At 36.2% G+C, this 13,044-nt stretch overlaps 1 protein-coding gene across 1 annotated transcript; it reads left to right on the forward strand.

Annotated features, from left to right (window-relative positions):
- Nucleotides 1-346: 346 nt before the first annotated feature.
- LOC109109554 (DNA-binding protein SMUBP-2-like) lies at nt 347-9,533 on the forward strand. The gene is made up of 15 exons (XM_042775280.1): nt 347-570; nt 2,477-2,646; nt 2,772-2,958; nt 3,174-3,271; nt 3,381-3,544; nt 3,644-3,844; nt 4,883-5,030; nt 5,130-5,304; nt 5,533-5,715; nt 6,269-6,387; nt 6,482-6,576; nt 6,712-6,835; nt 6,958-7,815; nt 7,903-8,102; nt 8,537-9,533. The coding sequence occupies exons 1-15, from the start codon at nt 494-496 to the stop codon at nt 8,732-8,734; spliced, it is 2,997 nt and encodes a 998-aa protein (XP_042631214.1). The 5' UTR covers nt 347-493; the 3' UTR covers nt 8,735-9,533.
- The last annotated feature ends 3,511 nt before the right edge of the window (nt 9,534-13,044 follow it).

Raw genomic sequence — 13,044 nt, forward strand, 5'->3', positions numbered from 1 at the left:
ACAGATAGACAGATAGATAGATAGATAGATAGATAGATAGATAGATAGATAGATAGATAGATAGATAGAAACAGACAGTCAGATATGTGACAACACAAACCTTCTTCCCCGTTGACAGTCCATCGTTCTCTCAAAGCATGACCGGTGCAACAACAATATTCCAACAATATACGTTCCGCTTCATTTTTGCCGTTTAAAGGTGAATATTTTATAATTTACAATTTGAATAAAAGTTATTTTATATAACTCAAATAATTTGGTAGTGGTTATTTGTTTTAATGTTTTAACGCTATTTCTGTTCGTGACGAAATTATAGTGCGTGGATCTTCTGTACAGAGCGGGATTGAATTTAGAGACGGACCGATTCCAGTGCGTGCGCTGTAATCTATAAACAGACATAGCTGCCTGATGTACGCGCTTTTGTCTGTAAACACTGTTATTCTTTTTTACATTATACTCGCTTTTAGTTATTAATCCAGCTTATTTGACAGCTATGGAGGTTGAAAACTTCGTTTCCAAGACGCTTGAGCTCCTGCAAGAAGAGAGAGAAGCTGAATTAGAAGAAACACGGTAAATGACACACACGTTTACTTGGCTATCTAAATGAGGACATTACATAGACTTCTATTGTTTTTATATATAGAAAGTTATACACTTTTTAACCTAAACCCTCCCCTAACCCTACCCCTCACAGAAAACGTTCTGCATTTTTACAATTTCAAAAAAAACTTTGTTTACTTTATTTTTATACCAGTTTACAAATTAGGACATCCCCAAATGGAGGTTTTAGGCGATTTTGTCAGGTTTTGCTCACTTTTTGGTACAAATTTGTCCCGAAAATATGGTTAAGTACAGTCGTGGCCAAAAGTTTTGACAGTGACATAAATTTTGTGTTTTAAAAAGTTTGCTGCTTCAGTATTTGTAGATTATTTTTCCACGTTTCTATGGTATACTGAAAAACAGTGATAAGCATACGTTGGATGGAGTGATAATCATACGTTTTAAAGGCTTTTATTGGCAAAAAAAATAAAAAAATAATTATAATGAGTCAATATTTACAGTGTTGACCCTTGTTCTTCATAACCTCTGCAGTTCGCTCTGGCCTGATGTATATTAGCTTCTGGGCCAAATCCTGACTGATGGCCATCCATTCTTGCATTATTTGTTCTCAGAGTTAATCACTATTAGAGGGCTTCTGCTTGTTCTCTCACCTTTGGAGCGCTGACCACAGGTTCTCTATGGGATTGAGATCCGGGGAGTTGTCTGGCCATGGATCCAAAATTTCAATGTAATGATCTGCGAGCCACTTCTTTATCACTTCTTTCTCTTGCTTTGTAACATGGTGCTCCATCATGCTGGAAACGCACAGATCATCACCAAATTGCTCATGGATCATTGGAAGAAGTCGCTCTTGCAGGACATTTTGATACCATTCTTTATTCATGGCAGTGTTTTTGGGGCAGAATTGAGAGCGCCCACTCCCTTGGTTGAAAAGCAACCCCACACATGGATGGTCTCAGGATGCTTCACTGTTTGCACATTACAGGACTCATGGTAGCGTTCACCTTTTCTTCTCTGAACAGTCGATTTTCCAGATGTCCCAAACAGTCGGAAGGGAGCTTCATCAGAGAAAATAACTTTGCACCAGTCTTCTGCTGTCCAATCCTTGTACTTCCTGCTGAATTTAATTTTGTTCTTGATGTTTTTCTTGGAAAGAAGTGGCTGCTTTGCTGCCCTTCTTGACACCAGGACGTTGTCTAAAAGTCTGGGCCTCACTGTGCGTGCAGATGCTCTCACACCAACCTGCTGCCATTCCTGAGCAAGCTCTGCACTGCTGGAGACTCGATTCTGTAGCTGACTCCTCAGGAGGAGACGTCCTGGAGCTTACTGGACACTCTGGGATGTCCTAAAGACTTCTTCACTTCAGTTGAACCTCTCTTCTTTAAGTTATTGATGATCCGGGTGCAATGTTCTTTGTAGCAATTTCCTTGCATATGAGGCTATTTTGATGCAAAGCGATGATGTGTTTCTTTGGAGGTAGCCATTGCTAACAAGAATACAATTATTGGAAGCGCTTCTTCCCTCCTTTTGTAGCAATCAGTCTGCTCTTACAGTATAATCAGTATGATGGTGATTTTGCCTGACTAGTACTCATTCACACTGCACATGTGCTGCTGGTATATGATTAGTCAGTTAATGTTAGCTGGTGATTTTGTGTCAGGATCAAAAAACAGTAAAGTTTGTGAAAAGTTAATTTTTTGGCCAATGAAGCCTTTAGCAATTATTTAAAATGCATCTGATCACGCTACACAATAATCTAGAAACAATGTGAATGAACACCACAACAGCTTAAGCAGCAAACTCCACAAAACACAAAATCCATTCAACTTCAAAAACCCAAGTAAAAAACTGTAGGCACACACACACACATTCAACTATGAAGAACTTATTGATTCAATATTTATTGTATTGTCAGAGCATGGCAGGAGAATTTATCTCCCAAGAATTTACAACACAAAGGAGTGTACCTGCTGAAACTTCAGATCACAAGCCAGCGTACTGGCATGTATGGCAGACTTCTGGTAGTTTTTGAACCCAGGAAAAGTATAGGACCCTCAATTCTGCCCAGCAACACCTTCGGACCTGGTGAGACATTCTTATCTATTGAAGTACTTGATTTCATACAATACTCTTAACGAAGCCTCTGACCAATGAGCCACTGCACTTTTTAACTCAAATATTATTTACTATCTTTTGTACTCTGCTTATAGGTGATATTATAGGTTTGTATCAGGCAGAGGGTCAGGAGCAGCTGGGTTCAGGTGTGGTGACACGTGTTACTCAAGCATCACTGACGGTGGCTTTTGATGAAACGCAAGACGGTATGAACTTGGACAGAGATGGACTTTACAATCTAATGAAGCTGGCAAATGACGTGACCTACAGGAGACAGTCAAGGTATGTACGTTTTCAGTTCATACAGCTAGTATCATTAAATATGAGTTTTTTTTTTCAACAAAATTAAATCTCTAATTTTTAGGATGTTTAGAGCTGCTACAGTAGTTAAAATTAGTTTGATGAAATATGCTCTATATGCACAGGTTTATTCATTTTGCACTTGCATTATGTTTTTGCACATATAATTGTATTTGTGATGTATTTCATACTTGCAGTGCCTTAAAGACTTTAAATGGATACAGCAATGGTCCTGCATCTCACCTGATCAGTGTCCTCTTTGGTTACTCAGAACCAGGGATATTATCACATCAGCGTAAGCACATACATGGAGTGACGTGTGAAAGGGATCTAAAATACAGCCAGGAAGAACACCTTACCTAGTACAATATGGTCTTAGCCTGTTTGTATCTCTTTTATTGCAGATACACTGGAATTTAGCAACACTGGTTTAGATAATTCTCAGAAAGAGGCTGTGACCTTTGCAATATCTCAGAAAGATGTTGCAATCATACACGGACCACCAGGAACTGGCAAAACCACTACAGTGGTTGAAGTAGTCCTGCAGGCAGTAAAACAGGAACAAAAGGTGAACAAGATAAACTCTTAATCTGGTTAATTAAGGTATAAATTGTTTGATGTGGTATAGATGCAGTATTGTGGTGAACATCTAAGTAAATGTTAACAGGTCCTTTGCTGTGCTCCTTCCAATGTGGCTGTTGATAACTTGGTGGAGCGACTGGCAAAGAGCAAGGTCAAGGTTTTAAGACTGGGTCACCCAGCCCGCCTGCTTGAGTCGATTCAGAAGCACTCGCTGGATGCGGTCCTTGCACACAGTGACAACACCAACATCATTTCTGATATTCGCAAGGACATGGACAAAGCTTTTGTAAGATTTCTTTTTATTTATCATAATTGTTTTGAGCTGCCCGTTCAAGTGGTACATTTAGGTACAAAAAGTGTTTCAGACACATTTAAAAATTATACAATTTATTTAAAAGAACAATATCACAAGCAAATTTTTTTAAGTAATTAATAATAATAAATTAAAGTAAATTAATAATAATAAATATACTGTTCAAAATTATGACTAGCATCATTTTTTACAGATGCTGCTTGGTTTTCACTCTTTTTAAAAAGTGGCCCTATAAAAATTGACTTGTGTAATAATAGTCTAAAAATCTCTCTCTCTTTTTTTTTAATGGAACAGTTTGTTGACAAAATCAGACAAAATCAAAAAAAAGTTTTCATATGTTTTTGTTGAGTTTCATATTTGATGCATCAGATTTTATTATTCAAATAGCATGATATAGGAAAATATGGACTTCATATTTTATTCAGAGGCCCAAACTGGGCAAAAATATGCAATTTGGTGCAGTTGCTGACATTTATATGGCCAAAAAGTAAGATAAAATATTGCTAGGTTGTAATGCAAATCTTTGTGATATCTTTTTAAAAATAAAACCGACTACATACATAAAATGCATATGAATATCATTTGTCACTCTATAGCTGCTTGTGTATATATATGTCTTAGTAAGGTGATATTTAAATGCTTAGTTTTATGATCAAAGCTCTGTAGTTTTAATTGTAGGGAGCAAAACATGCAATAAACTGCAATTCAATGATGATTGAGAGATGCCTGATTTGATACTCGCTTTTAACATGATTTTCTAAAAGTGATATATGGATAATCAAGTAAAGCACAGTTCCTTCAGTTCAGTGAGTGTTCATCTTAAAATATTACCAACAATATAAAATAAATGTGTAATTGTAAATAAATTTTACAATTATACTAAAAGGTCTGGCATGTAGAAGACTGTGTACAACAGGTTTATGAGGAACGTTTTGAACATGTTGATAAATTAGAGAACTTATACATTTGCATATCATATGAGTAAAAAAATAAAATAAAATGCATTGACAGAATGAAATGAAGAAGGCTCGAGACAAAGGCCAACGGAGCAATCTGAGACTGGAAATCAAGGAACTGCGGCGAGAGCTGAGGACCAGGGAGGAATTGGCTATCACTCAGATCCTGAAAAGGGCCGATGTTATTCTAGCAACTAACACTGGTAAGTAAACCTTTCTTAGCAGTCATCGAGTTTATTACGGATATGTTTGTTTGTTTATGCCAGATTTAAACTCAGATATGATTGATTTGTGTAATATAGGAGCCTCTGATGATGGTCCTCTCAAACATCTTCCTACTGATCATTTTGACCTGGTGGTGATAGATGAGTGTGCTCAGGCTCTAGAGAGCAGCTGTTGGATCGCTCTGCTCAAAGCACGCAAGTGCATACTGGCTGGGGATTACAAACAGCTGCCACCCACAATCAAATCACAGAGGTATGAAGGAAAGGGGAATGTATCTTTACGGTTGTGAATTATCTGGTTTATAGGTATCTATTCTTGATGAGCTCTTAACATTTTCTTTTCATAATATTTATATGCTTAATATATTTGGTCAATATTTCAGATAATCAATGTTTTTATTACATGAATGTTTAGTTGAAATGTACTCGCATAATGATAAAATGTTATCCATGTAATAAATGTTATTTATATCTCTCACAGTGCTGCATCTAAAGGCCTGTCTGTCAGCTTAATGGAGAGGCTGATAAAGAAATATGGAGACTCAGTGGTTCGAATGTTGACCACTCAGTACCGTATGAACAGTGCCATCATGCAGTGGGCTTCAGAGCAGATGTATGAGGGCAAACTGATTGCACACCCTTCAGTGGAGAAACACTTGCTTAGGTGTGTAATATAAAATATGTTAAACGTTTTAATTGCAATGTTGGCCATGTACAGTACCAGTCCACAGTTTGGGATGAGTTGCAAGTTATTCAGCAAGAATTGATCAAAAGTAACAGTAGCAAAATTTATAATGTTACATAAGATTTACATTTTTATTGAAGTATTATTTTTTTTTACTTTCCATTCATCAAAGAGACCTGTACCACAGTTTCCACAAAAATATTCAGCATTGATAATAATAAGAAATGTCAGCATATTAGAATGATTTCTGAGGGATCATGTGACACTGAAGATTGGAGAAATGGCTGCTGAAAATTCAGCTTTGCCATCACAGAAGTAAATCAAATTTTTAAAATATATTAAAATAGAAATATTTCACAGTATTTACTATATTTTTAATCAAATAGATGCATCCATGGTCAGCATAAAAGACTTCTTTCAAAATCTTACCTTTCCCAAACTTTTGAATGGTAGTGTATATTTTAAGTTTGCTAGCAAACTTCTATATATAGAGGAATTTAAATATGAAGATAACTGATTGCATCTTAAACAGAGACCTGGCTGGTGTTGCTGATGTTGAGGAAACCAGAATCCCCCTTCTGCTCATCGACACTGCAGGCTGTGGCCTGAATGAGATGGAGGATACAGACGAGCAGTCCAAAGGAAATCAAGGTTGATGTTGATGTCAGCTCCAACACAACTTTAGTGCTTAATTAAGCTATGTAATCCCTTCTGAATGTTGTTTTTATTCTCTAATACTCCACAGGAGAGGTAGACATTGTGGCTCTTCATATAAAGGCACTTACCGAGGCTGGAGTTCAAGTTAAAGACATTGCGATTATAGCACCCTATAATCTCCAGGTGAGGTACTTTTCAAAGAACTGATGTGTAAAAGAGCACGTTTTATATACTGTATGCCTGTAAAGCAATGCCTTCACTGCTGTTTCAGTATAAATATCCGTCATGCATTAAAAAAATTTGATTTTTGTCTGTTTGGTGGATCTTTTGAGACAGAAACTGTCCCATAAATATACAGAGCTGGAGATCAAGTCTGTTGATGGCTTCCAGGGCAGAGAAAAGGAGGCAGTTGTGTTGTCGTTGGTCAGATCCAACAGGAAGGGTACGCCAGAGTTTGTGCTTTTAGTAGATTCAGTTTGGCTGACTTAAATATAAATAATTGTTGTCTTTATTTATTCATCCTCATGTTATTCCAAACCTGTATGTGAACCTAATACTCCAAAGGTGAGGTTGGATTTCTCACTGAAGACCGAAGGATCAATGTGGCTGTGACTCGTGCCAGACGCCAGCTTGTGGTAGTGTGTGATTCTCAGACTGTTCGAAAACATGACTTCCTCAAATCCCTAGTGGACTATATGTCTGAACATGGAGAGGTTCGTACTGCCTTTGAGTACCTGGAAGACTGTGTGGCACAGAATTACATCCGTGATGAAAAGGACAAACAAACCAACAGCAAAGATGCTGCATCTGCAAAACAGAAGCCCAAGAACCAAGGCAAGAAAACAGAACAAGAACAGAAGAAAAGTGCAAACAACAAAAGTGCAAACATCAAAAGTAGAGGAGTGAATCAGTCCAATGTTCAGCCTGAGCAACATAAAAACACCAATTCACACCATCCTAAAGCCAAAGATGCTGATCAGAGAAAAGAGATAAAGGAGCAACTTCTGAACTTTCTGAAAGACTCAAGCGAGACAGAGCTACAGTTTCCTTCCACGCTAAATTCTCACGAGCGTCTGCTAGTCCACGAGCTCTCTGAAGAAATGGGACTGAGGCATGAGAGCCAGGGAGAAGGGAAAAACCGTCGCATCACTGTGTCCCGACCTCCATCAGGACTAGAAAAGTCAGTGGAGCCCGAACAACCAGACGTGACTGCATGTACAGCAGCCAAACTACAAGAAGAGTTGCAAAAAGGATCCTCACAGCCAGCTGTTGATCTGAAGAGCCTACATTTGGAGCGAATGCGCCGGGAGCAGGAGAAACGAGAGGAGAAAAAGCAGCAAAAACAACAGAGTGCGAGACGGGAACCAGAACCTAATACTAGTAAAAGCCAGTCTGTTAAGAAACCCAAAGGAACTTCTAAAGGTTTGTGATCTGTATTCCCATTTCTGAATTGTTTCAGTACTTTAATTCTCTGTTACACATCATAGTCAGTATGTGTTTCTTTCTTAGGAAACACTAAGATAAAAGCAGGAGTCACAGATATAGCTGCAGCTGCCAAGCCAGATGATGATTTTGACACTCTCATCAATGCTGTGGTTAAAGCCGACAGCGTTTGTGGTTTCGTGAAGTGCAAAGCCAGTGTCCTGACACTCGGGCAGCTCTGCCTCTACTGTAACAGACAATACTGTCTGAGTCACCATATACCTGAGGTAACTTGCTTTTTATTTTATTTTAAAGGGGTCATATCATGAAGAAACAAATTTTGCTTTATCTTTTAAAATGTGTAATTTATAAACAGACTGTAACTTTCAGAACTTCAACTTTGTTCCCAGTCTAAATTGACCATTTATGGAATCCAGGGTATTCTGTAAGATGTAATACAAAGCAAGCTGGATAGATGCTATTATTCATAAACACAAAACACCCAGTGTTTGAAACCTAGAGGCTCAAATTTCTTTTTAACAGTGGTCCTAATAATATCAAGTGTGAAAAGGGTGTTGACATCAGTCTTAAAAGGGTTGAAAACAGTCATCAAAATATTATGAGATAATAAAAAATGTATGATATGACCTTTAAAACATTTATACTAAAGATATTTTTGATATGAGATGTGTTTGAAATAAAGTATTGCCTTTTTTTTTAGGTGCACGGATGTGGAGACAAAGCAAAAGCACAAGCTAGAATGAGGATAAGTAAAGAAGGGGTGCTTTACGCAGGAAGTGGCCAGAAGGACAAATCAGTGGATCCAACTAAAAAAGCATATCTGCAGAGAAAACTAGACTCTAAACTCAAAGATATGGCATCTCAAAGAAAAACTAAAGCCAAAGACACAGAGAACTGACATTCTAGGAGACACTAGATCAATCTGATGTTGTTTAATTTAAATGTGATTGTTATTTACTTGAAAAATAAGTATAGAAATATTTCTATGAGCTTTACAAACATGCTGGCTATTATGAGGCTAATAAGTTCCTGAATAAGGCTGAGAACAGCTGCTATTTATTACAGATCTACACTGGCATGGTTAAATGCTAAGCAAAACACAAAGACCAGTCATATTTAATACTGCTGTCTGGCACTGTGACTGAAAAGTGGGTTTCTGAATGACTTAGGTTGTGCTTAAAATACCTACCCTAATGCTGGTCTGAAATCCCTGTACAAGATTTATGTTTTTAAGATTTATTATTTATTATTATCGTTGGTCCTCTGTGTCTCTCAGTGACTGATGCATTGATTATTGATGTCATATGTAATCTCCCAGTTATCTCATAAAGCTCTGAAGAGCACAGGCAGAGCATAGCTTTGGCTTGGGTCCATTTAATTCTGGATTTAATATATTTAGTCTCCATACAGCATGTGCTCATGTAGCTTGGTATATTTGTCCACAAGAGGACATAAGAGACTCAGGTGGCATTGTGAGCTCCATGGATGCAGTTAGTGGAGGATTTGCATGGTGAAGAATTAGAAGGAGTACTTAAGGGGACAAAGTCTTATGACAAAAAAATTATGTGCAGCAGCTTTTGATAGTTTGGTCTTTGTGAAATGCTTTTAAATTTTCCCTCATGCTACTTAGAGCTAAAAAAAAATTTGTTTTCTTGCAGAATGTGTTCCTGAATACTACATTAAAAACATAAAGTTTTTTTTTTTGTGGTCTGATTTCATCAGCTTTCCTTGTACAATGCAAATTTTAAGGTTGTGTCAAAATGGATTTTAAAATGTAATCTAATTTATTTAAAGAATTTGTCAATTTAAGAGCATGGTCTGATTGAAACATTAGATCTAATAGAATTGCAATATTTGTAATACTGTAAGTACAGTAGTAGTAGTTTTCTGTCCTGTGTGACTTCCAGATGACTCAGGTAGATGAAACTCTGCGCTTGAAATGCTTAGCCCTAAAAATATCTCTGCAATGTTCTGAATCAGGAATAACCACTTAGCTCAAGTAGATAGTTACAAAGTGGAAATATCCTTAAAGGAGTATGAAACATGCTCTGGGTCTGCATTGTTTTTCTCATCAAGAAGTGCTCAGCTAAATTTCAACTGAAGTGTAAACTACTTATTTATTTTTGTGCAATGATGCATAAACAGCATAAAAACTTAAACCAATTTTTTGGTCTGAGTGAAAATAACAAATATGAGTATAGTATAAAAAAGTGAGTGAGTATAACAAATCTATTTCAACAGATGTTATCACAATTTCAAACACTGGCAAAATCAGGTAAGCTTCCAAAACTCAAACATAATCACTTACTAACATAATTTATGCTGATTTAAGCTGATAATACAAAAATACTGTATTACAGCAATGGGACATTAATGATAACCACTTTTAAAAATTATTTGTGAATCAAAAGTCTAGATGCAATTTTATTATTATTATTATTAATTGATGTACTCTTTTTGTGCCCCATTACGGACACATTACAGGGGTTATTTGAGTGCAGGGAGAGGTCTGAACCTAGAAGAATTACTCAATGTTTGAAATTACCCAGAAACTCTGTCGGGTTGAGAAAAACTGCAGTCTTCCTCTTTATTGACTCTCGTGCCATCCCAATATACCACTGTTTGCTGTGTGCCACCTCTACATCCCAGCGCTGCTTTCCTGAACTGAAGCTGTTAGCAGCGAGTACTGCCATGTGACTTGTGCAGCATTCTGGGTTAGCAGGAAGCTGCTGTTTTATCCCACAGCTGATGGTGGTGAGTTCATCTTTGATGATAAAGTTAGGGTGTGCCGTCACGTGTTTGGATCAAAATTGACAGAGCCTGGAAAAAGCCAATTCTCCTCTCATGATTTTGCATAGGCCTAGTCAGTGTAGTGTAGTGACTACTAATTTTTTTAGCAGGTTCATTACATATATTTATTACAAAAGATTTACAGAATCTGTTGTAGATATTTATGATATTTATACATTCAAACACTGTGAAACGCATCTGAAGATGTCCAATTTGAACACACGAAAATGCAAATAAGTTTTGAGAGCTATGACAAAGATATTAGTTTCAAAATACTTGCAATATAGTGAAAAAGTCATATGGACAAGCCCCAGGTCCCTGTTTACTTTTGTAATGAAAGGGGTACTTTGGGGCCAATTATGCTAATCACCTCATTTTATGCTACAGGTAAGAAAATAAAAGTGAGTAAACAATGACAGATTTAAAGTACTTACAGTAGTGTACATGACTTTCCATTATTTTCCAGACCCAATGCTTTAATGTTCCAAGGTATAAGTGCCCTTTTTGGATATTCTGTTTCAGGAGCAGTGTAGCTACTGTAGTCCTGTAATAAATGCTTTATTTGTTGAGTTTAGTGTGAAAAGAGAAAACTGACAGACTGCTTAAATTGAAAACCATTGTGTACAGTAGCCTACCGTTTTATTGCATCCTTACATTCCTGTAGATAGAGAAAATGTAAACATGGTATTATTGTAATCATTTGAGCCAAACCATTTTACGACTTTGCAGAATATATACGATTTCTTACATCAAAAACGGCTTAGGGCTGTACACACAGAACATCTTGAACTCCACTTGACACTGCGTAACAAGGTGCTCACGTGCGAGACGCAAAAAAACAGGAATAAGCGGTTGAAAGAGGTGCATGTTTACATCCAGAAAGAGTTTAAAATAGGCAATTAACCACGTTCTGTGTGAACCAGCTGTTACACAGTCAAACATGATAAAGGAATACGAAAACAAAGGAAAATATGAAGACCAATGAGCTTTTCGCCGCTGCAATGAGCTGAGGTAAAGTTATCAACAGGTAACATGGCTCACATACCTTTACGTAAAAGTGATGGATGGGTAACACTTTATAACATCTTTCATTAATAAATCATTAAATTTATATAATGCTTAATAGATCATTAGTTAATATATGTTCAAAGAGTTAGAAACGTGAGATAATGTTGTTGTTAATGTTTGCTAATACACTTACTAAACATTAGATAATGTTCTAACAAATCATTTCAAGTTAAAATTCGTACAAATGTCATTAAACTTTAAATTCCATATGATCAAGGACTTATTAAAAATGTACAAATGATTTTAACAGATGTTATAAAATGTTTAAAATCTTGTATTATTTTTCCTGCTCTTGAGGTGTGATGGGGTAAGGTTAGGGACAGGTTTGGTGGTATGGGTAGGTTTAAGGGTTGGTTAAAGGGTCAACAGTGAAGGCTACAGGGGTCAGTTTGATTACTATAAAGGAGCACGGTTTAATCTGTTTATGTTATATTTCTTTTAAAAAATGGTTTGTTTTCCCCTGTTTATTTATGATTTAAGGGATATCCTGTTTAATGATATAATGAAGAGTAGTATACTAATGTGAGTGTTGAGGCAATAAAAACTTTTTTTTTTGCACTAAGATTACAATCTGTTATGTCTTTTGCAAGCATTTAGCTAAACTTAACCAGCCACCCTTTACACAAACCTTGTTATATTAGCTAAAAGTCCAATGACCATAAAGATGCTAAATGATGTAATCGTTTATGAACATTTACAAATGATGAATAGTTTCAACTTTAGATTGGCTACTGCAAAAACATGAACACAGATTTTGGGACACTTTTTACCATTGAGATGACTTCTCATAAAGGTATTAATGATTAAACATTTATAAACATTTGCAAATGATGAATAGTTTCCACTTTAGATTTGCTACTGCAAAAACATGAACAAATAATTAATAGATTATACATTCACATTTAAATTACAATTAATAGATTATTTGTTAACATCCAGGGCTCGCAAAATTTCAAAATCACTGGTAGCCCTTTGTGCAGGTACTCTTCAAATTTTGGTAGTACGAAAATTAATTTAAATATTAAATAAAAAACAAATTGTAAAAAAAAATCAGATATGAATTTAAATGTCAATCAAAAATATTTTCAATACACAGATATCAACAAATATGAAGAAAGGAATTTTATTTCACTTTACAGGGTATCTGCAGAATTTATGACCCATTTTAAGAGCTGCACAAGTAAAATAAACACAGTATGAGTGGTGTTGGACAATGTCTGTGGTAACATACAGTACTGAGCCATAAAATCACATGATTTACAGTTCATATACAGGTTTTCACAAAAACAAAAATCTTATACAACAGCTTCTCAACATTTAGACCATTTTTATGAAAAGGGATAAATCAAG

This window comes from Cyprinus carpio, chromosome A18, assembly GCF_018340385.1.
Source record: "Cyprinus carpio isolate SPL01 chromosome A18, ASM1834038v1, whole genome shotgun sequence".
Lineage (NCBI taxonomy): Eukaryota > Metazoa > Chordata > Actinopteri > Cypriniformes > Cyprinidae > Cyprinus > Cyprinus carpio.